The 25,852-nt window shown below is 37.9% G+C and overlaps 1 protein-coding gene and 1 non-coding gene across 2 annotated transcripts in view; both read left to right on the forward strand.

Annotated features, from left to right (window-relative positions):
* The first annotated feature begins 1,448 nt into the window (after nt 1-1,448).
* Nucleotides 1,449-25,852, forward strand: part of LOC134658399 (vinculin) — a 48,230-nt gene continuing 23,826 nt past the window's right edge. The window contains exons 1-8 of the mRNA XM_063514082.1: nt 1,449-1,602; nt 17,857-17,964; nt 18,914-19,059; nt 19,678-19,783; nt 20,582-20,683; nt 22,705-22,837; nt 23,647-23,728; nt 25,408-25,525. Coding sequence (XP_063370152.1) covers nt 1,546-1,602; nt 17,857-17,964; nt 18,914-19,059; nt 19,678-19,783; nt 20,582-20,683; nt 22,705-22,837; nt 23,647-23,728; nt 25,408-25,525 — 852 coding nt within the window. The 5' untranslated portion in view covers nt 1,449-1,545. The remainder of the gene's footprint in view (nt 1,603-17,856; nt 17,965-18,913; nt 19,060-19,677; nt 19,784-20,581; nt 20,684-22,704; nt 22,838-23,646; nt 23,729-25,407; nt 25,526-25,852) is intronic.
* On the forward strand, nt 22,316-22,388 carry Trnad-auc (transfer RNA aspartic acid (anticodon AUC)). Its single transcript has one exon. It is a non-coding gene; the product is annotated as a tRNA-Asp (tRNA).

Consider the following 25,852-nt stretch of genomic DNA (forward strand, 5'->3'; position numbering starts at 1 on the left):
CCTAGTACTTAAAAAACAGCACAACGTGTAAATAGATCTGGACTCTGGTACGAAGTCGAATGGTTCTCTTTTTACAAGTTTAAATAGAATTGGCCATTGATTAGAAAAATCCAAATCCAAATATAAATTTAAAAGTAGCTTTCGTAACTTTAAATAAATAAATTCACGAAATCATATTTAGTACAGTCCAGATGGAGTCCAGACGAGCTGGGCAAATCGACCGATTTGATCAGGAAAATAATTGGCGCCAATCTCATCTAGCGTCCACACGTACACAATTCAATCACCAATTTGCATTCCATATATATAGCTGGTCAACCAAATCTTGTCAGTAAAAAAAGGGCGCGAAATTCAAATTTTCTATGGGACGAGATCCCTTCGCGCCTACATTTTTCAAATTTGCCGCCTTTTTCTACTGTCAAGATCTGGTTGACCAAGTATATATACTATACTGGGTCAACCAAATTTTGTCAGTAGAAAAAGGCGGCAAATTTGAAAAATGTAGGCGCGAAGGGATATCGTCCCATAGAAAATTTGAATTTCGCGCCTTTTTTTACTGAAAAGATTCAACTATTCACAAAACCTATGTTAGGCCTATATTGGAGTACGCATTTCAAGTGTGGAGCCCTTATTTTATCAAGGATATTGACATGTTGGAGAAGGTTCAACGTAGTTTCACCAAAAAACCGAAGAAACTCAAAAACATGTCCTATGAAGAAAGACTACACTTCCTAAAGCTCACAACCTTGAAGGAGCGTAGAGAGCGTGGAGATCTGATCGAGACATATAAAATACTAACCCAACACTATGATCTCAAAGACTTCCATAAGATGCTAGAACGCAATAATAACAACCGTCTGAGAGGTCATCAGTATAAGCTGGTGTCTCGCAGGTCCTACAATAATCCTCATAGACACTTCTTTAGCAACAGAGTGGTCAAAGCTTGGAACAAACTCCCAGAAGACGTAGTATCGGCCCAAAGTGTCAATGAGTTCAAGAACAAATTAGATAAGCACAACGCAAATTCTACTCAGCACGGAAAACTCTGTTAATGACTCTGGATACAGGCATTATCAGTTATTTCAACTGCCTGCCTGCTTTATAAATAATAATAAAAAAAAAAAAGATTTGGTTGACCATCTATAACTTCGAAAATTGGCATTTTTGTGTCCGCACCTGCTGATTTGATCGGGGAATCAAATTGGCATTTGCGTCCGCACGGCCTGATTCGATCGGACAATTTCATCAGATTGACGAAAAATTGTCTCGTCTGGAGTCCAGACTCTGGACTCCACTTTTATAGGGGCCTAAAAATTTTTTTTGAAGTTTTGTTAAACATTTTTACTTTTTTTAGTAGTTTTCAATTTTATTTGCTGGTAACATCGCTCTCAAACGTCACTCTCCCCCTCCCACCCTCACCGCCCGCCCGTCAGTATTTTTCTCTCCTTCATCACGCCTGGTTGTGTACCGTTCACCATTTCTACTTAATTGTTTCTTATTTGTGTTTATTATCTAATGTTAAAATAGTGTCTGTGTACATCCAAAATGCCTGTGTTTCACACGAAGATCATCGAGAGTATACTGGAACCGGTCGCGCAACAGGTGAGTCCTTCATGTTATTTACGAAATAACTTTGGTATTTATAGACTGTTTTAGCGTTCTAGTTTTCTCGTGTAGGTGTCGATCTTTCGTTTATTGTTTACCATATGTTATCGGTTTACGGATTATGTCATCGGTAGCTGGTAGACGGGCTGAATTTGCCGGTAATAGCTATATTTGGTCGGCCGGCGTTTCGCACGCCATACGTAGGTATCATATGTTGCCTGTAGCCTTGCTAATTAACGAGTATATAAACTGCTAAATGGTTATTTCGAACGCTAGATAGTTGTTGAGTGTTATATCGCCTAGAGCATGAGCTCATAGCAAATATTTTCGTGTTATCTTGATATTTATGACATCGAATTCTTGACTAAACCAATTTTAACGAGCAATATTTAATGATGCTGTTGTTTTCAATTTTATAAACTAGTTCAGCTTAGATGATTTTCTTTGTTGTAGGTAGGTAGATCATAACTGCCATGGTTATTTAATTCTAATTTCTTAAAAGTTTGGAAATTGGCTGTTTACCCCGGGTTCACAGTGATATTGAGGTTTTATTTTACGCAAATAAATTCTAGTACTGACTCCTTGAATGAATGCATCTCAATTTTTTTTGTAGATTTGATGTTCTAAAAAGAATTTGTTCTAAGGTACGGTACAGACAAACTGCAACCCAACTGCAAGTTATGGAATGGGAACTACACGCTGTTGCAGTAGGCGTGCAGTCCCCACATAAATTGCAGTCAGGTTGCAGTCTGTCTGTATCGGCCCTAAGATATAGGTAGACAAAGCTGATAATCTTCTGTCGGTTTAAAGTTGTTCTATAAATAAATCTAAGATACATAACCAAGCTTGTAATCATCACAGTCACATAGTGATGTTTACAAGCAAATTCCAGTTTGACCCACAAAATATTCAATGTCACATATTTTTGAACAATCCTCATTCCGACAACAATATAAACATTTACTTTAAATGAAGTAAAGGTGCTACCACATGTAAATTAAAAGTAGCTTTCGTAGTTATTGGAATGCAATTAGCGATGATAAGAGCAGTATTATCTGTGTGACCTTGCTTGTGTTGCCAAGGTCTTGCAACTGTATCCTAAGACCTAAGCTGAACACTAGATGCATATTAACTATTTAGAATGCATGGCATGCTACAATACATATGTATAAAATCACAGACTAAAGTCTGTTTTCAAAATATTAGGTTAAATAAATTGTGCTTTCACTGATTTGTCCAAACCACAAACATTTAAAAAGTCATCGATATTAAACATTTAAAAAGTATTGATAAACCTGCTACAATATATTATATACACAACTTAAAATAATCATTAATGGAATACCTAGCTGGCATCCATAGGCTATGGTAACTGTTTACCATCAGGCGTGATGTATGCTAGTTTACAACATGATACCATTAAGAAAAACATGTCAACAGCCACTTACCAGTACCATCACATGCCATAAAAAACAAAAAGTAACAGATATGTACGATGACTCATCATTTAAGAGTTCCAATAATGAATTACATTGAGAAAACTGACTCACTGTTGTAAGAGTTGAGAACAACAAGTTCTTATTAATGTAAGTATTAAGGATGTATAGAGGTTTTATTTTATACTAATATCTCCTTGTAAGGTCAATATAGATAAGTGTGACATATGTAAACAATATCACCTATGCCACACTCACCCAATCTTCTGATAATATTTAGGGAAAATTTTGAATTATCTGAATACAACTTGTTAAGGGTATAGATCAATTTGAACATCTTGAATGCTTATTTACTTCTGCTGCTGGTATAAGTGCGGTTATCAAAGTAATTAATTTGATAGGTAATTATAATTATATAACCATAATTCATTTTCCCTGTGGTATTGGTTAATTGTAGGAAAAATGTTATATGTAATTAGCCATAATTAGCATTTTTACAAACCAAACTGCATGTTTGCGGTTTTGCTGATACTGTAATTAAGGAAATTTTATGTGTAGAGAACATAATATTTAAATAGAATCTTCATACATAATCACTTCACGTTGTATGACTGCGGCCTTGAAGATCAAATTACCCAAGTCACTGACAGTGTCAAAACTGACATTTACGCTATCGAGAACGTAATTCACTTTCTATACATCTCGTTTGCACTAATATGCGAGTACGAGCGAGATGTATAGAAAGTAAATTACGTTCTCGACGGCGTTTATGTCAATGCCAAACTGATGGTAGCCGTACTGACGCGATCGGTGGGCTGCGTATAGCCTCGATGTCGACTTATCGACTTATAATACTTACTATACTGACTTATTATACTGTTAGCATATATTGCCTACAATATTACGCCATACGCTTAAATAAATAACTTGACGATGCTGTGTCTTAATTATAGTACTGGAATAAATTTAAGTTGCACTCCTAATTAAAACCCAAGGCTTAAAAGACTGAAACTGTTACTTAATTAATTAGACTCATAAATGGGACTCGATTTCTTAATAACTCTAACTTCTTTTTAGGGTTCCGTGCCCAAAGGGTAAAAACGGGATTCTATTACTAAGACTCCACTGTCCGTCTGTCTGTCTGTCACCACGCTGTATCGCATGAACCGTGATAGCTAGACAGTTGAAATTTTCACAGATGATGTATTTCTGTTGCCTCTATAACAACAAATACTTAAAAATACGGAACCCTCGGTGGGCGAGTCTGACTTGCACTTGTCCGGTTTTTTAGGGTTATTGTAGTAACTTTTCGATTTAACAAATTTTTCAAACCAACGGCAACTGCACCGTACGCTTAATGCATTTGTAAATTCTTCTAAATCACATGCCATTATCAATTATAATGTGATTATAATATTTATAATATTTCTAATAAGTTTCTCTTGGCGCTAGTTCCCATGCAATGCTAATTAGTTATGTATTGCATAAATAATTACTACTTGCAAACTTTCCCATACCCGTACTCGATTTCTTTGTTTGCTTCGCTCATTCTATTCTACTCGTAACATAAATTACGTGAAACTATGAGAAACCAAGAAAGATAGTAAGAGTAGGTACTTAAATACAAAATTTATTACCCATATTATCGCAGAAAAAGACGTCTTTATTTGCATCCAAGTGTGTACAATTGTACATAAAATACAAGCAAAACGGTCGAAAATCTTTCACCCGAGTATAGTTCGTTTTTAGGGTTCCGTACCCAAAGGGTAAAAACGGGACCCTATTACTAAGACTCCGCTGTCCGTCCGTCCGTCCGTCCGTCCGTCCGTCCGTCTGTCACCAGGCTGTATCTCACGAACCGTGATAGCTAGACAGTTGAAATTTTCACAGATGATGTATTTCTGTTGCCGCTGTAACAACAAATACTAAAAACAGAATAAAATAAAGATTTAAGTGGGGCTCCCATACAACAAACGTGATTATTGACCGAAGTTAAGCAACGTCGGGCGGGGTCAGTACTTGGATGGGTGACCGTTTTTTTGCTTGTTATGCTCTATTTTTTGTTGATGGTGCGGAACCCTACGTGTGCGAGTCCGACTCGCACTTGGCCGGTTTTTTATAGCATTAGAAAAAAGGTAAACAATCTTGACGTGCCTTTTTATTGAAAAACACTTTTGAAAAATAATTCACGGCCAATATATAACAATTATTAATCATATACGATTATTTACATTCTTTTGCTTACATAAGTAATAGTTACTGATCTTTAAACAGCGTTTTTCGATTAAAAGAAACTTCAAGATCGCGAAAATTCTACTGCTCTCTTTTAAAGTTGATTAAAGATAATATGTTCGATTTTTTTTGTCATCTCAATCACTAAAATCGATTCTATAGTTGTGATGCTTCGGTGGAACACACAAACATACCTACCTACCCCTTCCTGTAGTCGGGTCAAGTCAAGAGAATAAAAACACGTAGTCTTCTAGTTATTAAATTTACCCCCAATTTTGTGATAGGTCAAGGAAAACCACAATATTTATCGTCGTACGGGGTCGTTCATTAATCACGTGGCGTGTACTCGGTTACTTTTATTTTAACTCGAAAAATTAACTCTAAATTCGTATATCAAAAACTGGTAACCAAACCATTTTTGCCTCTCAGACATTTGTTTTAAAGTCTATATTCGCACAGGAAATTTGCCAAGGGCAAAGTCATTGACACCAAACAGCTGTGTGCAAATGAAGTGATCTGAATCCCTTAATTGAAAAAGGTCGTATTTGACGTTCTTCCAAAGTTACATCGGCCTTTGTTCCATCAAGTATTGGATAGAACAGGGGCGTATGTGACGGTAATTTTTGAAGTAAGATTGACTTTTGTTATTAAAAGGGAACTATTGTTCGTGTTCAGTGGAGCGTTGGGCAGGGTTCAGTGACATGATGGGATTGAGACGTACTTTGTTGTTTGGTATACGGTGACATTTATGTCTTAAGAATAACGAATTATGCGGTCGATTATTTCAATAAGAGTAATAAACCTTCGCTCAGCTCGATCAGTAAAATTTTGATTAATCGCAAGAGTTAAATCGACTTAGAGCAAATAAATATGATTTATACTATAGTGCAGAAGGGTGGCACATGATAAGTTACAATTTTCGACCTATCTGACCCAAAACACGAGTTATTTTTACCACATATCTAATAACGGGTTGGCAGTTACTGCATAGCGTAGCGCTATTTCCATCTGTATTTTGTTCTATCTATATTCTAAAGGTAATATACATACGTATTTTGGCAAGCATATTAGAACCGTGGAAATCGCGTTAACGGTTCCTTAGCTACGGATTAAGAGAATTGGCAAGTTTACAAACGCATACAGGCAAGTTTGTATTGTAACCTTCAAACTTTTCAGCTATCTAATTCATGTTAGATAGGTTAATATATCACTTTTCATGGGCTGGATTGTTTAGAATTTGGCTCATTGCACGGTCTGGATTGGCAGGGTTGCGACAGAACCCTCAGACCCCTTCCATACATGTCCACCTACCTAAGAACGATAACACATAAATGTTACTTTAGGTCAAGATTGGACAGCTTAATACCTGAACAATTATAAGAGTTCGAAGTTGAAGTGGCATGTATTTCTTAAGAACAGAAGGTCTGTGCTGGAACGGTTTATATCGCTGCCGATATAATATTCTCAATGTCACATAAGACAAACGAATCTTTGTCTCGACCTGCTCGAGTAGGTATGATGGTTTAGTTTTACGGAGCCCCACAAAATAATGCCATATGACTTAAGACTATAGAAATAACCATTGTAGACGAGCAGTCTCACTTTTGTGAAGAAGTAGCGTCAAAGGCCAAAGACATGGCTAACTCTATTTCATAATTATATTCAATATAAACATATAAAAGCCTTACAATGTATTATTAGGTAATACAGACGACTTTTTGTCGACGACTAATCTCAATAAGGGCCTAGTTTACCCTCTGGGTTGGAAGGTCAGATGACAGTCGCTTTCGTAAAAACCAGTGCCCACGCCAATTCCTGGGATTAATTGCCAAGCGGACCCCAGGCTCCCATGAGCCGTGGCAAAATACTATGTTGGTACTGACTGATGGTACGAGTATGATGTTGATGACACGACTTTTTGTCTTGGATGTGTCCTCTGTAGTATAGTTTTGGTTGATAAAAGATTTTTTATTATTTTCGACACATTTGTTCTCGCTGTCATACAGCCTTCAATCGCTAGGGCTCCTGAAATAACCCGGCGAAGGGCCGAAATAGCCGGGGCCGGCGGAAGCGGCGAGGACACACCTGTTAATTACTTACCTTCTTGGCTCATAACACTGTCTATCTTACCTTTGGGTTATACAAACAGTGAACAACAGAAAAAAACATTTTTTAGGAACTGTTGTAATTTTACATAACGTTTACAAATCTATTAGGGGCGCCCATTAATTACGTGAGGTGTCCGAGGGGGAGGGGGGGGGGGGGGTCATCCAAACATCACGTTTATTTATTTATTCATAAACAATGTCAATTGTGTTTGAATAACATACAGTAGAAGCATAAGATTAAATAATTTCATGAAATACAATGTCCATTTAACTAAAACAAAAAAAAGCATGAACCATGAATGGAATGGCTCATGAAGAGAAGGAAAATTTATTTATTTATTATTTATAATATCTGAACACGTACTCTAACGCCCTGACAATAGAGGTGTTCAGATATTTGTGAGGGCCTTAGCCGCTCCGGTATAGTATATCTGATGGCTGTACCTAACCTGTAAGTCTGCTACAGTCGCACTAAATTGTTGCAAGTTGCATTAATCAAGTCTAAAAGCGGCAGTCAGAAGCAGAAGTTAGTCTGCACAGTGTCACTTTCAGGCTATTTGCGGCTGTGATGCGACAAGCCCCTCTTATTGAGGATTCGATCGGAAATGCAGTGATCTAATAATAAATTGTGCCTACAATAAATCGAGATTTATATATAACGTTTAATCCTAAAGCGGTGCAAAAAATACTTCAACAAACACATGTGATGGTAATGGTACAAATGAGGAAAGTAAGCAATTCCCAGCTAGTATCGTCATACAATACTCACTTTCCACACGTACTTTTATAACACAAAGTGTAAACAATAACAACAACAATAGAAATTATAGTGATTCATATCCATAGAACTTCAACATAAGCATTTTAGCGGGCTTATTATACACAGTGCCGAATGTTAAAAGTAGCTAGCTGTCTGCCAACTGTAATACTTCCGTGTAACACCTCGTCAAATGATTTCATCACTGATATTATCATATCGACAAAGGTCACATTATGTAATCCAATGCAATGTTGCCAGGTGCCATAAAATATTTCTGTTCCCGCCACTGACTCATCTCGTTTCGTTTAAACGTCGATTTTCGCGCCTTCCGTTGGCGCCCGAATTTTATATTTAGAACGCTTCGCAATCGGCCGTCGTTTGTTTTTAAAACGTAAATAAAGCTTGGAAAATTATTACAGTGCATTATTGCGTCATACCAATTTGTATCTTATGTTTACATTAATAAGGCACATTATTTATTCGTTGCACGCATGCATTGATGTGACATTCTCATAGTTGCTTGTTTTGTTTTCGCGACAGTCTTTTTTTAGCGGGTTGAATTTTATTTCTACCTATGCTACCTAATTTCTTATTTAGAATGGTGTTTCTCAATCGGCCGCCGTGTTTTGTTTTTGTTCGTAACTGTTAACATCATCAACATGACAGGTTGTCACTTAAATTGTCTTTACATTGTAAAGTGTTGAAATGACAGTGAAAATCGAAACGGTGAGGTGAAAACTGCATTTTTTTTTCCTCGTCTAGATAATAGCGTTTTGTGTTTCGTCCGTTTGAATTTGTGTTTATTTTGTAATTAACGTAAAAACAACATATTTTTATGTTAGTCTTAACCCTGACCCATCATATATTAGTAGTTTATGCAACAGTGATATAATAACAGCTCATAATTGGTTCTTAAAATTCTCGGGTCTTTTTTTACAAAACTCGACTACGTCTCGTTTTGTAACTTCGACCCTTGAATTTTAAGAACCAATTATGAGCTGTTGCATACATTACTTTTTCTATGACAGCTGCAGCAAAAAAAAAAAAAAGTTATTATTAAAAAAAATTGAGTTATTATTTAAAAAAAAAAAGAGTTATTATTGTAAATGAAAACATACCTCTTTCAATCAAGATGATCGGAACTTGTATCTTTAAAAAAAATAAAGCAGTTGTATTATACTCATAAGATGACTGCTAGCAGTCATCTTATGAGCCTATAGACAAAGCATTCAAATGACATTGCTTTAGATATCACTGTCAGTCATTTAATTGACACATTTAAGTGCTGGAGTAGAAAAAATATATATCATATCCTAGTGCCGTAACAAATACTTGATAAAAAATCAACAATATGGGGCATCAATGGCATCATATCCAAATCAATAGTTTGTCAAAGGACTGTCTCATTTCAAACATAGACAGATAAATCATACTATCTTTGTCTTACCCTAGTACTAGCACCCAAAAGAAAAGGATGGATTTTTTGGTCTCATTTACTGACAAATTAGTTTGATCAACTATAGTCACTAATCAGGTATGATTGCCAGTAATTTCGTGTTCTTATTTACGATCTTACTGCTAATGCTAAGTAACAGTATAACAGTTACGGGCACTTAAAATTCAATATTCGAACACGTCATGCAGTGACGTCATATCAATGACGTTATGTTGGTATATAGTAGCGTTTATGGGCATTAGGCGTGTTTTCTGCGAAATTCCTCGATAATATTAAGTTCTTCTATCCTTATAAGATGTATTGGCTAAGTGCGAGTTGGGTTAACGTTTGGATTTCTTGCTTTTTCTTACTTTTCATCTCGTGTATTGGTGAAAACGGTATGGTCAACAGTATAGGTCAGTTGTAGGTCAGTAGAAATCTTAGTAGAACTTTATTTTCAAAATAACTTATTTTTGCATTTTCAAGATTGTGGGTCGTTGTTGAAATTGCTTTTGCAAAAAAATAATAGCATTTGCACTTCCGAAATTAACTTACGTAATAAATCAACAACCCCAAACTTAAAAATCTTTAGACATAGAAAATTATTTATCAAATCAATGGAACTATTCGGCTTTATGTATTTGTATGTATATTTAAGTAGGTACATAATAAAAGCAGTGAAGAAATCCCAGCTATGCAGGTAAGTCCACGGCCGTGCGTAGGCGCCGGCCATATGGCGAAAATGATTTGAATTTCGAATGTTATTGTTATAGCGGGCTATTAAACGATCCGAATTTGACGTTGACATAAATATTTGTGGAAACAATTATGATGGCCAAGTTTAGTGGAGTGGGATGGGAGAGACATCTCGTTAGAGAAAATATTTAAGAATTTCTAAAGCGATATACCTTTTACCAATAAAGTAAATTTCATCATTTATTATTCTGTCTGATGATAAAGTTTTTGTTGCATTGCAAACGGATTAAAAGTATAATATTTAAAACTTTCGCGTTTTTAAACACATATTAGGTACCTAACTAAAAAAAGAAACAAAAAGAAGAAACAAGAAGGATTAAAAGTAGACTGTGTGAGGAAAGTGGACTACACTGTCTTCACGATGGAATAAGCCCTCAATAATTTCACATTCAAAATGTCTCGCCCCGATTCCATGAGGCGTACCGCGAAAATCGAAGTTCACAAATTGCGGGCATGTTTCTCTGTCACTCTAATTATGCCTTCATTGGAGTAAAAGAGAAAGATCCCCTCAGACAGGGAGCTTAAATGTCATGTTCCGGCTCTTGACATTTTCATTTCCGGCGACTGTCGACGTTTCTTCAAGCAGTGAATTGACTTACATTATAAACTGTCGCTAAAACTGCAAAGTAAAAAACATAGCTAACCCGTAACTAAACGCATATTTACTTTGCTAAAACCTATATCTTCTTCATAAAATAAATTGGTTTATTCTTCCAAATAATTTATATCTGTCTGTACTTTTCTATATTACTATCGTGACTATTCGAAGTCTAGACTCTATCTAGCTGGGCTCATAACCATTATCGTTTTATTTTAGCTATCTATAATCGTTAACGTCCGATTAGAAACGAAATGGACATATTCCTACCATGCCTACCTTTACTACCGTAATAATAATACAAACTAAAAAAAAACAATAGCAAAATTACCTACTTGGAAACTATCACTTGAACCCTTTAAGCTTAGTTAGAGGATATAATCAAACGGAGTAGCCATTAACAGGCGTTCCCCCTGTCGAAAATAGATGGCCAATGGTCATACACAATGTATGGACTGACGTTTATCTGACATGGCTATTTTTACGTTACGTATACATTTGACGTGCCCCTCCCTCGCAAAAATCGGCAGACTGTTTTGTACAGAAAATTACAGACAAGGCGTCTCCGTTTGGTTATATCCTGTAAGCCTTTAAGGGGCAAGATTATTAAGAAGATAGTTCTAAGAACATACGAACACTAATTTCGATAATGATGGAACCGACATATGACTTGATACAATCTCCGCGTGGGTAAACTTATCCAAGCCCACCGGCCTTGCGGCGGCCGTGACCTACTGTGACAACGCGACGAGCTTGCATTCGGTGTTACCAACGGACATCATAATAATGCTCTCTTATTAATAAGTTTTTGGCAAAAATTTCATTTTTGGTACAAGCTTTTATCGCTGACTGTACTTTTCTTACGACAGACAACTAATACTCATCGAGACAATTCAAAAAAACCCTAAAACAATTAGGTCTCTCTTCATCATCAGATCAGCTCGATGGTACCATAATATTGCATCGGCACCCGACTTACATGTGTATGCAAAATTTCAGCTCAATCGGAAACCGGGAAGTGGATCAAATTTAACTTGCAAGATTTGATTACAGACCGACAGACAGACAACGGGACAGGTGAAACTAAATAAAAGCTTGTACTTAATAAGAAACCATAAATATAAGCAAAGAAAGAGTGGTAACTCCATACATCCGTTTTTTTATCAAAACGCGAGTTATTTCGTAGTCGACATCTAGCGTCAAGTAGCGGACATTATCAGTACTGCTAGTTGACAATAAATGTTGCGGGGAACAAGAACTATAATGCTCGACAATGTTTACCTAATACCGGATTAACCGGAACTCTATTTTCAACTGCTTCTGCTCACAATATTAGTTGTAGGTAAAATGTTTTAGTAGTACATTTTTCATCAGTAGCGAAACTTGTGGCATCTGGTGTCAAGTAGCGGTACTGATAGTTCCACTACATGACGAAATAACTAGCGTTTTGTTAAGAAAAGTGATGTATGAAGTTACCACTCTTTCTTTACTTATATTTCTCTAGGTAATAAACTTTACTTTTCGTTCGCGGTAAGCGCTATATGTATGATAGAGTTGATAGACTATTATTGTATAGACACAGTAGCATAAATGCTTATGTAACCCCTAACGCGGCGGAACCAAATGTCATGCCATTACGGGTCGGGAAATGAACCCGCTACCCTCCGCCGCGCCCTGCCGCGCCCTTATGGCCCATTAATGAAGATTGTCTTGTACGAATACAAGGGAAATTGTGAAGGGGTGGATGTATTGGAGATATATAGGTGATATTTCGTTTACTTTTATAGTTGACATTGTTTATTCTTAGAGCTAAAATAATAGAAGATTCACGGAGATCAAAAAATGATAAACTTCGTGACCCGTGTAACTTTTCGTACACGGCTTGAAATTATAAATGGAAAATACTACGGAAGGAAATTGGAATAATAATGGACGATTGATTAAAACTATCCTATTTCCTTCCCCGGGCCTCATACTATTTCCATACAAAATGTCGTGTAAATCAAGCGTGAAGAGGTAAACAGATAGACAAAATTACTTTCTCATATAATAATAGATTAGAAGGGATTTCCATAATATAAAATAAAATTCTCCCCAAAAATTACAAACTCCGCTGCTAAGAAATACTCATTGGAACACTATAGCAATCCGCCCCGGCTTCGCACGGGTTACCCATAACAAATTATTCACCTAAACCTTCCTCAAGAATCACTCTATTGATAGGTGAAAACCGCATGAAAATCCGCTCAGTAGTTTTTGAGTTGATCGCGAACAAACATACATACAGACAGACGCGGCGAGGGACTTTGTTTTATAAGATGTATATATAGATGAGACGTGCCTTGGCGTTGGAACTGGCGGCCATTGAAAGCAAGAGTACTCAACTGACCTACTCGTTCATTTAAAGTTATTAGGCGGCATGCATTAAGGAGGCAGGCGTCCGACCGGCGGCGATCAGCGAGAAGCGAGCGTTCTCTCTCAGAAAACGTATCTTAGTCAAAGTAACATGTCCAATGCAGAGAATAAAAAAACAAAAGAGAATCGGAGAAAATAAACCGATAACACCGATGCAAACATTATCGCTTCAAATGACAGTACCCGTACCACGAGTCACTGACAGTGTCAACACTGACAGTACGCTAACGTCTACTTAATTTACTATCTATACATCTCGCTCCCACTACTATGACAGTACGAGCGAGATGCATAGAAAGTAAGTTGAAAGTAAGGTACGTTCACGCTAGCGTTTATGTCAGTGCCAAACTGACGGTAGCTGTATAGATCACTTTGGTGAAGGTTTAGGCTAAATCATATTTGTACCATCATCATCACCATATTTTTTTTACCAAACCGTTTAGCTGACAGTGTACATAGTGAGGTGTCATTACTAGCAACCATTTGCTCTCGTAAGAAACTGTTTAAATGCCAATCCAATGTGAAACAAGCTCTTTCAAATAATACCCCACTTGACCTATTAGTAACTAGCCTCCTAAGGCCCGAGGTCCTACCTATAGTACCTCTTCAGTTCGATCAAATTGAAATCCTATTCAATTAGAACAGAGTCGCTTTTGCTTTGTTGCGTTCAATTTTCCAACAACGCAAAATCAACTCCAATATTTTCTACACTTTAGGTTCATATTTCAGTGACAAATTTTGGATTTTTTATTTGTATGGCTGGGCCTTAGGAGGCTAGACTTTTATCGCTACTCGCTTGACGCTGACCACCGCCGGTCAGACCGCCCATTGGAGCGCAATCCTCCCAGCCATTTAAAGCATCACAAAAAATGTGTAAATGAACCGGCGGATTAGGAACGGCTGATGCGTGTGCGCACCCGGCCTTATACGTAGGGTAGGTATCGACTGTATGTGTAGGCGTTCATTCATGAATGAAGTCTTTTTGCGTTAGTTAAAGATAAAGATAAAAAGTTTCTTTATTATTGCACATAGAAAAAGAAAAGTTACACAGAAGAAATAATAGAAGGTATTAATAGTAATGCATTAGGCCATGCCTGTATCGCGGCAGACCATTTGTACCATAGGAGTTGTGGAAATGGTAGGCAAAAACAATTCTATGGTCTCTAACCCTTGATAGTAAAGAGATAAAACCTTTACACGCCGTCAAAGTGCTGAGGTGGTTGTTTAGCAACTTTGGTGCGAGATTTGACAACTTTTGTGCAAGATTTGGCAACTTTGGTGCCAGAGATGGCAACTATTTTGGCAAAACTTATCCGTATTGACGTTATACAATAAGGGCCGATACAGGCGGATTTCAACCCGACTGCAAGCAATTTATACGGAAACGTCGGCGTTCCCGACTAGTTGCAGTGGGGTTGCAGTCCGTCTGTAGGTACGCTAAAGGGGCCCACTGATTAACAGTTCGCCGGACGATATCGGCCTGTCAGTTGTTCGGAACTGTCAAAATTTTGTTCTAACTGGGCCCCTTAAGACTAGAGAAGTGACTCAAGTGACTTTTTCGACACAAATATGTCATCATGATTTATTAGAAACATTGTGTATTTCCAGAAATTAATTAGTCAGAGATGAATGGAGCTATTAAATATAAATGACATTGAGTAGTTTGTCCTTATTAGGTACCGATTCATTGAAGACCTATATTTGTGACACACATTATAATTAATAACCTGTTTATGTTCTTGCAATACTATGACGAGAATATCAATTGAAGGGATGTTTACAAAAACAACATAAATGACCAGTGTATGGTTGACACCTGAAACGATTAACAATGCTCTTAAAAAGGTGTCAACCGCTCTAAGCAGTTATGTTGTTTTTGTAAACAACACTTCAATTAGAAACAATTTAAAACAATGTTTATTCATTGCTGACCATAAAACTTATTGGCCACGCGAGTTATATTTATATATTAATATTAAGTACTTACTAAACATTATGAATTTTGAATAATAAATTATGAACGGTCAGATAAAGAAAATATTTTATGGTGCATTGGATCTGTCTGCATGTAAGGTCATGTGAACATAAAAAAAAAACATAGAAGTTTGACGTTTAAAATAACACTTGCACAGTGTGGGGTATCAAAATCGCTGCCAACTTAGCTTGGTCTACTGTAGTAGGTATGTTTTAAATAAAATCAGTAAAAAAACTACTAAATTCTCTCTTTCCTTTATAAGAAAAGAAAAAATCCCTAATGATTCTAATGTTAGAAGAAAAAGGAAGTAAATGCTCAATATTATAATATTTGCTTATACAAAACAATTGCTTGTATTTTTTCTACGATCAGCATCACATTGCTGTGTTCACCAAACAGCGTCTCTGCATCTCGTTCTTTGGTATGGCACACTGCTGAAATGGAATGATATTCACTCAAATGCGGTCAACTACGTCGCTGACCTTAGATACTGACATTACTGTCTCAGAATACTACAGTATAAGGAATCGGTATCAAAGTACGAGAATTCAACGCGCCATGCGGTTACTTTCACTTAATAAATGTATTATACGTAGTGTGCTCTCTGTCATACTTACCTACGGCGGGTAGGTGTGACAGAGAGAACATTACGTATTCGCGTATGTACAGCGAGTGTTTGATTTTATAAAAGTTTTTTCTATAATGTTAATATCCAGAGAAGAAAATGGAAATACGTTCGTAAGGAAAGATGGTTTGGCGCGGCAGTTTTATAAATTCCGCACTTTAAAAGGAACTTTAAATAGACAACTTGAGATACGTTTTCAAATAAATTTAAACTTTACTAACCAAAATGTAGAGTCGATTTTGCCTTGCCATGTTTACTTAATCTAAAAACTTGCGCAATTAATTTGTTTTGCAGTATAGGTGCTTTCAATTTTCAAAAAGATATAACCGTATATTATATGTAAAGCATTATACATCAAGTGTATTGCACGATATATGTATCTAAAAAGTCCTGTGTGATAATGAATCTTTGCTCTTTCGCATAAAGTTTATATTAATGTAACCGTTATTTTATAGGCACCCCTCTTTTTCGATTTTGGATCTTCCCGCCTTCATATAGATTACAATTTTGTCTGACCGGTATATTTTGTAGATGTTTATACACAATGAGAATAAGTAAAGCGTTGTTATACTTGTTATCTCGTAAACTGATAAGGCAGGTGAAAGCTTAAGACTTAAGATATCTGCTTTGTATGCTAAGTATATGTTGTTTCAACATTTCCTTTCAATTATTTAGGTTTAGGTTTTAAACTTGTGGGCAAGTGGTGTTGTTTAGGCTTCGGTATTTTTTTTGTTTTAAACTACCTACTCGTACCTTATAGCCTCTAGCAGTGTTGGCCGAACGTTAATTGCAATTGACCATCAACCATTACAAATTGAACCGTAAACTGTAACGGACGGTTAGAGTTTACGGTTCAATTTATAGTGGTTAATTGTCAATAATCGTCAATTGCATTAACGTTTCGGCCAACACTGGCCTCTAGCCACCGAGCCCACACATAAAAAATTGCCAAAACAAATGCAATTTTATTTTGGGAAAATAAAGATTCAAAATAGATTGGAATAGGAGGCCTTTTTATAGGCTTCTGGGCGGCTCGAGGTTAATTTTATTTGGGCTTATTTAGTGTATTGGGTAGGAAGAGTGTATGAAAACTCCAAAATTGCCACTGAAATTTGAACCTATAGTGCAGGGAATACAGTTGATTTTATTGTGTTTGAAAATTGAACGAAATAAAACAAACGCAACTCTGTTCCAATTCAATATGATTTAAATTTCATTGTACTGAATAAGTCCTATAGGTAGGACCTTGGGCCTTACGAGGATGTATAGCTGGTCAACCAAATCTTGTCAGTAAAAAAAAGGCGCGAAATTCAAATTTTCTATGGGACGATATCCCTTCGCGCCTACATTTTCTACTGTCAAGATCTGGTTGACCAAGTATATATTAAGTTCTAATAATGAACTATCGAGCTTTGTGGTGGAGCCAGAGGGATAGTGGAACTCTTCGGTAGTTACTGGCACCATTTACTTATTATAAAATACAGTAAGTGATAAAAGCGTGAATTACAAAATGGCGAAAGGCATTATTAGAAATTGCATATGCCTTAGGTACTCTAGAAAATTCGACCAATACAGCCGTGAGTCGGGTGGCTGAGTAGTTGAGGCATTTGCCGCGAATGCAGAGTTCGCTGGTTCGCACCCTGCTCTGGACACTGGAGGCCTTGGTGATCTATTTCAGTGTACATTTTTATAATCATATAAGTGTAAGGCCTGAGTAGACGCTCGAAGCGGAGCGTTCGGCGGAGCGTACAGCGTGGCGTCGGTCTCACAGGGGATTTGAGCAGCGTGTACTAAGGCCGCTCCTATACGTTTGCATTTGTTTAACATGCACGCCGCACGCCCCGCCTCGCTTCACGCGCAACTCGAGCGTCCACTTAGGATACCTGAATTAATAGCCGTATCTTTTTCCAGGTCTCGCGACTGGTTATCCTACACGAAGAGGCCGAAGATGGCAACGCTATGCCGGACCTGGCGCGGCCCGTGCAGGCCGTGTCGCTCGCCGTCAACAATCTCGTCAAGGTAAGAACATTTTAAAACTACCACACACCATAAGACTGAGTGTAACATTCGGTTATCTATGTCATGTATGGAATTATATATGTGAGACGGTGCATACGTGTATCTGGTCTGAATCGGCCGGTTTGAAAATCGCCTGGTCTCGGTATCACCTGAGATGACACAGTTAGAAGGCGGCGCCATAAGCATTCAGTAAGACGTGCATATACTTGGAAAAATTCGACCTATGCCGCTGTGGCCCGGTGGCCGAGTGACAACAGGCACCTGCCGCGATAGCAGAAGACGCTGGTTCGATTCCAGCCTGGGGCACTGGAGGCCTGGGTCACTTTTTCTTAGTATATGACATTTATTTCGGCCGGTTTGGCCCTAAATTTTTACATAACATAAGTGTTTCTATGCCTTGAGATGCTAGCATAGAAGTCTGGCTGAAACTTTTGGCTAAGAGACTGGTCGAGATGTACGCAAATCATCGGCCCTTGGTAGATCAGCGCTGGGCACTCTCCTCCGAGAATCACCGACTTCAAATAAATCGATTTAAACTAAATAAAACCTTGGGTGTTATTAATTATTAAATTGCTACGATCATCAATGTTTTAAATTAACCTATTTTGTATTCAAAGACGAAGAATTAAGAAACACAATTGTATTGCAATATTGCCAATATTTTTTTATGATGAATGCCGTCAAGAAATGGTTTTCATTACGTGCCTACTTATATGGTTGAAACTATAGTTTGTCAAATGACTGTCTCATTTCAAACATATACAGGGAGAATCATACTACGTATCTTGTTCTTACACTAGTACTAGCACCCAAAAGAAAAGGATGAGTATAGTTTTTTTGTGCTTATTTACTGGCAGTTTGGTTTGACCAACTATATAAGGCAACTCGACAGTGACGCAAGCTTTGGTCGTGTCAGACTTTATTTAATGACATAAATCTTGTTATCCAGGTTGGCCATGAGACCATCGAGTCGTCAGACGACGCGATCCTCAGACACGACATGCCAGGTGCCCTTCGAAGAGTGGAAGGAGCTGCCACATTACTGCAACAAGCTTCTGATATGCTGCGAGCCGATCCTTATTCCGGGCCTGCCAGGTATTATTTAATGATTTTCTTCTTTGTCGTATCCTCAGGGCTGACGGACGTGACGACTGTGGACACTTACCAGCGGGCGGCATGGTTCCATTTTTATCGCCATTTTTATGCATGTCACTTTCGCACTTACATACTTGTTAGAACGTGACAGGCATGGTGACAAGCGATAAAAATGCGACCGTGTTATCGCCGCAGTGCTCTCCAAGCAGCTATAATTATCTTATCTTGAGCCCGGGGTATATATATAATTATATAGGGCTTTAATATATATATGTCTTGGTTTGGCCTGTAATATATATGGCTTTTGTATCTGACGTTATTCTGTCCGCCCAACTCGTGGCCATATTTGTTTTACAAGGGGCAAAGTTGTTGTTTAATCCGTGTGCTAATAATAATACCGAAAAAGCGAAGGATCCCAAAATTTTTCTCACTTTCTTGGAAGCGTCATCTGTGATAAAAATGGCTGGTCACGTAAAGTGTCATTCTATAGAACTTGCTTACTATGTAAACAAACCGCCATATTGAAATTGTCTCTGAATGATGAATTTACTAGTGACTTATTGTATACTTAAGTTAGCAAGTTCCATAGAATGACACTTTATATTGTTTTATTTGCAGGAAAAAGCTGATAGAAGGTTCTAGAGGCATTCTCCAGGGCACGTCGGCTCTTCTCCTCTGCTTCGATGAGTCCGAAGTCAGGAAAATCGTTAAGGAATGCAAAAAGGTACATTAAGATTGTAACTTCATAAATTGGCCATTTACTCTTGTTAAACATTTTAATAATTAATGAAAATCAAAATCAAAAAACCGAAATAGTTTATTAATACCATGAATCTTATGATTAAACAAGGTTTCGTAAACTTATTCTATTGTTAAAGACTGCTAAAGTTGTTGCAAGATATATAAATTGCCCGTGACACCTAAGCCCGTACCATGAGTCACTGACAGTGTCAAAACTGACATATACGCAATCGAGAACGTAATTTACTTTCTATACATCTCGTTCGCACTAATATGCGAGTACGAGCGAGATGTATAGAAAGTAAATTACGTTCTCGATGGCGTTTATGTCAGTGCCAAACTGATGGTAGCCGTACTGCACTAGGCTATGCCTGTCTCGCAGGATTTTCCTAGTATGCCAGTTTTTTTATTGATTACATTAGGCGCTAAAGAATTCACTACTATACTTGGTCAACCAGAACTTGACAGTAGAAAAAGGCGGCAAATTTAAAAAATGTAGGCGTGAAGGGATATCGTCCCATATAAAATTTGAATTTCGCGCCTTTTTTTACTGACAAGATTTGGTTGACCAGCTATATCAGCTAAATTAACAAAATGCATGCTACATTTCGGTCTACTACTAAGTAGACTACAATTTTTGGGTCTACTATGACACCTACTTAAATAAAATTAAAAATGTAAAACTTAAAACTAATCAACTAGCTATTACAAGAACGTTTGATACCTACGATATTTTTTATGTTTCATCATAGTAATAAGAACCTTGTGTATGTGTCCATAGGTGCTGGATTACCTTGGCGTGGCAGAAGTAATAGATACTATGGAAGATCTGGTGCAATTCCTGAGGGACATATCGCCGGCGCTGTCGAGAGCCGCTAGAGAGGTAAATAAGCATATTTCTTTACACAACTTTGGGAAGAAATAAAATTATTTTATTAAATATTTTGATTTGTGTTTTTTTGTAAGTAGTCACTACTATATATAACCATAGAGAAAAAAATACATAGAGTGCTCACTCCATACATCAGTTTTAGTACCAAAAAGACTATTAGCATCTAGCATCGAGTAGCGGAACTATCAGTACTGCTACTTGACAATAGATGTAGCACCGACCGGAAAGTCTTATGCTGTTGAGATAAACTTTCCGGTCGGTGCTACATCTTTTGTCAAGTAGCAGTACTGATAGTTCCGCTACTCGATGTTAGATGTAGACACTGAAATTAATAGTCTGAACTGATGTATGGAGTGAGCACTCTTGTCTTACTATATTTCTCTATGATATAACTTATAAACTGATATCATCATCATCATCATAACTTAAGAGCTCTTGTCGGTGGCGTAATCGCCAATAATTTCTTTCTTGTGCCAGTCTTTTAATTTCTTCATACGACGTATAATTTTTTATTTGGCTAAGATAAGTTATTCTAGGTTTCCCTTCTTCTCTTGTCTTTTCAATCCTGCCTTCCAAGATATGTCATATATTAAAGAAAACCGGCCAAGTGCGAGTCGGACTCGCGCACGGAGGGTTCCGCACCATCAACAAAAAATAGAGCAAAATAAGCAAAAATACGGTCACCCATCCAAGTACTGACCCCGCCCGACGTTGCTTAACTTCGGACAAAAATCACGTTTGTTGTATGGGAGCCCCACTTAAATCCATATTTTATTCTGTTTTTAGTATTTGTTGTTATAGCGGCAACAGAAATACATCATCTGTGAAAATTTCAACTGTCTAGCTATCACGGTTCGTGAGATACAGCCTGGTGACAGACGGACGGACGGACGGACGGACGGACGGACGGACGGACGGACGGACAGCGGAGTCTTAGTAATAGGGTCCCGTTTTTACCCTTTGGGTACGGAACCCTAAAAAAGTGACGAAGCCCTCCAGTGGTGAAGGCCGGATTCGAACCGGCGTCTTTAGCAATCCGGGCTAACGCCCTGAACCCCTTGGCCACCCCGCCACGGTGGAACCCGTCCCAATTTCTCGACTATATGCCATCTTACTAAGACAAGACATCTATATCAGTTTATATTTCTTCAGATAAAATCACAAACCTCTTATTTGTTTAGATAAATGTTATTACAAAATTAATGAATACTTGACATCTGTAAATGAATAAATAATTTTTATACTTAATGGTAATACTTATTGTAAATCGTAGGTAGAAATTTGACATTTATAAATGAATAAATAATTCTATATAATGGTAATATTGTAAATCAAAGGTAGAAATGAAATGATATGTGTGTGTATTTTGATGATGTTATTATTGTATAACTAAACTTAGCTTCAATTTGTATATATTTAGTTTTAGTACCTAGCTAGTAAGAAAAAATTGCATGCTTCTTCAAGTGAAATGTACGCCTCCAAAATTATTCCCACCTATGTCTATCACTACATTTTTGCAAATAAATATATCTATATCTATATCGCATTCGAACGGAGTTATGAAATTGGTAATTATTCGCATATTCCTTACCTCCTTAAGAACTAAGACTAATGTATCTTGTGGTCTTGGTGGCTCAGGTGGCAGAGCGCTGGAGTATCGATCCAGAGGCCGTGAGTTCAAGTCTCACCCAAGACACTAATTTTTCCACTTTTAAATTTATTCTAAGCTTAATAGCATCGTTCGCAGATGTTTCTGCTTGTTAAAAATTAAAATGAAGACAAATGTAGAATAATTTTACGGTTTAGACTCACTTGTTTTAAGTCACTCTCGCGACAGGTCTCGGAGAGCCTAGGTCTCCTTTCTCAAGCACTAACAGTGCGAGCAGCGTTTACGACGGCCGTGTATCGCGTACTGCGGCGCGCCGCGTCGCGTGTGTGTGTTATTCAATGTTAGTATGTCTCACAACAGTTTAAATTCGATTGAAGACTAATGTATGTTTGTCTGTCCGTAGGTAGCGGCTCGCGCATCGGAGCTGACCCATCCTCCTCACGCAGAAACCTTGGCGCGGTGTCTTGAGAGCGTTAAGCAACTGGCACCCGTGCTGATCTGCTCTATGAAGATATACATACACATCCTCACCGAAGGTACAGTCAGCAGCAGAAGTTGCTAAGCGGGCGAGGTGTTCAGAATTACCTTGACACGCTCTTGTTCTCTTAACAATAAGTCGTGTCAAGGTCATTTTGAACACCTCGCCCGCTTAGCAACTATTGCTGCTGACTGTACGACACATTTTGTAACCACGACGCACGGTCCTAGGTCCGATGATTTATAACTCAAGATAGGTTATAGGCGTTCCAAAATTGAAGCGCTTAACTTGTGACAAATTGGACAAGTTGCCTTTAGACGCGGCTGGACAAGCGAGAAATGTGCACGTGCTAACGAGCACCACATCCCGCACACCGAAAGAGAAAGAGACGACCTTATGTTGTAACAACGAGTGTGACAAAGATGGATGGAATGAGGAAATTAATCAAAAATAACAGATTTCTTCGTAGGCACAGAGATAAATATGGAAGTATTTTTTGGGCTCCTCAAGTATGAGTATAACCTATCTATGGTTATATAATATCATTGCCTAGGTCTAGTAGTATTCGAGCGAGATGACTATTATCTTTGCCGTACCCCTTTGAGCTCTGATGTAGCTTATATCAAAAGGTATTTTAATACTTGCGCCCAGCGGGTGGTTCTTTGGTCGCAGGCGCTTTTCGCTACAAAGCGGAAAAAACGCTATCGGCTACGCTCGTAGCGCGTAGCTCGCGTCGGCGGTCAATGTGAATGCAGAGTATAAAACTACATATTATACTGCAACATTATTAATTTACATTTAGGTCGTTTTCTGTTACTATCTGCTGTCAGTTTTTCTCTGTTATCTATGGTTTTTTGCTATTGTCAGGTGGCAAAGGTATCGAAGAGGCGGGTCAGAATAGAAACTACCTCGCCCAAAGGATGGCTGACGAAATTCATGAAATTATCAGGTAAATATAAGATAAGATAAAATATTTTCATTCGTGGCGATCACAAAACATGTACGGACATGTACAGACAACAACAGAACTAACTAGATTTAGTCTCATAGTAAATCTACTAGACTAGAACACAGAGAAACACCCTACTACTTTCTAGGCGTTTCTCATAAACGTCTGCTAACTAAATCAGTTGATGATCGTCGTTTGTCCCTATCTGTCGTTATGCCATAGAGAGGGACAAACGATCATCAGCTGATTAACTTAGCAGACGTTTATGAATAATTTAGATCGAAATAGGGATTACCCCTTTTACCAGTCTCGTGTTATTAAACGGCCTCGCTTCGCTCGCTCTTTTAAATCACACTCGGCCAACAAATACAAGACTATTTAATGATTGTAGTAGTTTTGAATAAAACACTTGCTAAGAGTCTACAATGATGGTATATTTTATAAAACAACTTACTTATCAGATAGATACATATTTTAGTAACGGATCTAGATTCAGTCAGGCGTGGCTCACTCCGCGATTTCGTCGCTTTGCTACAGGTAGCTAAGAGTACATCCGTTCCACACCAATTTTGGTGGCTAGCCATAAGCCGCGCGTGGCGCTGTCGCCACCTAGCGGCCATATCTGTGCTGATCGTAACAGACGCGTTTTGTTAGAGAGTGAGTCTTCTGTACCTAGTATAGTTTGTAGCTTTCTAGTAGAGCCCGAAGGCTTATCCTATTGTCTATTGTTCAGTAAAACCGCACGTGCTACTTACCTGCAAAAAAGGGTCTTCATTATTCTATTTGGCACCTGAGCGCGGGCTAGTCCAACGCTCAAAAAACCAGTGTAGGTGCGCTCTCCGATAACGCGCCTTTGTTACGCATCTCGATGACACATTTTAGACTGGTTCTGTAGCGTCCGACTCGCCGGCACTCAGTAACCGAAGTACCGATTTTTTATGCAGGTGGTTGTGGCACGTGGCACGAGCGGTTTTTCTTAACAATAGACAATAGGATTAGCCTTCGGGGTCTATTAGAAAGCTACAAACTATACTATTATTTATTCTGTGATTCAGTCCAGTAGCCGACATTAGTGGAAGTGGGGCGGGGCTAGATGTCATAGCTGTCATGGTCTATTTTGTAGGGATGTAACGATACCGATACCGATACGATATATCGGCCGATATAATCGGCAGGCCGATATATCGGCATCGCCGATTTGAATACACCCGATATCATAACAAAATGTAAACAACCCACAGTAAGGTATTTTATTGGTCAAGAATATTCTTCACCTCAATTTTAACTTGATGTGTCAAAACTTACGTAAGTTTTACTACGATATATTACTTACTCAACGTAAGAGTGAACTTGCTATAATCGTGCTATTTTGCTAATAGGAATATATTTTTATTTATTTTTATTTTTCCGTTTTTCACACTGCTTAAAATCGAGTGTCTATTAAACATAAGTATGTTTTATGCATATAAAGGATATAATTCTTTATTTATTTAATTTTTAACTAACTACCAGGCTATCGATATCGGTATCGGTATCGCCGATTATTTACTTTAAATATCGGTATCGGTATCGTATCGGCAAAATCATGTATCGTTACACGTTACATCCCTACTATTTTGTTAAGGCAACGTCACACTGTCTATTAAGGTGGCTTTACACTCTACTACTATTGTTTGCAGAGTACTACAGCTAACGTCGTATGTCGAAGACGGGGGTGAGAAGGACAACATTGCCGTCCTGAAGGCTCTGCAGGCTCAGATACACGGCAAAATGGCTAACGCGCACGAATTCCTCAATGTAAGTTGAAAATATGTCTTTTCACCTCAGCAGCTCGAACAAGGGTACTTTGCTACTTAAAAACAGTGAGCAAAATCGCATTTTGCTCACTGAGTGAGACAAAATGAGCAAAATACGATTTCGCTCACTCAGTGAGCAAAATGCGATTTTGCTCACTGTTTTTAAGTAGTAAAGTACCCTTGTTCGAGCTGCTGAGGTGAAAACTTAATTGTTGGTATATCTTAAGAAAACATGAGTGAATAGAGGTAAGATGATGAAGAAGGAATGCATTTTTCGGGTTCTCTAATATGTTCTCACTGCTGAGGTGAAAAGTTTTGTGAACTACAC

Source organism: Cydia amplana, chromosome 22 (genome assembly GCF_948474715.1).
Source record: "Cydia amplana chromosome 22, ilCydAmpl1.1, whole genome shotgun sequence".
NCBI classification, from domain to species: domain Eukaryota; kingdom Metazoa; phylum Arthropoda; class Insecta; order Lepidoptera; family Tortricidae; genus Cydia; species Cydia amplana.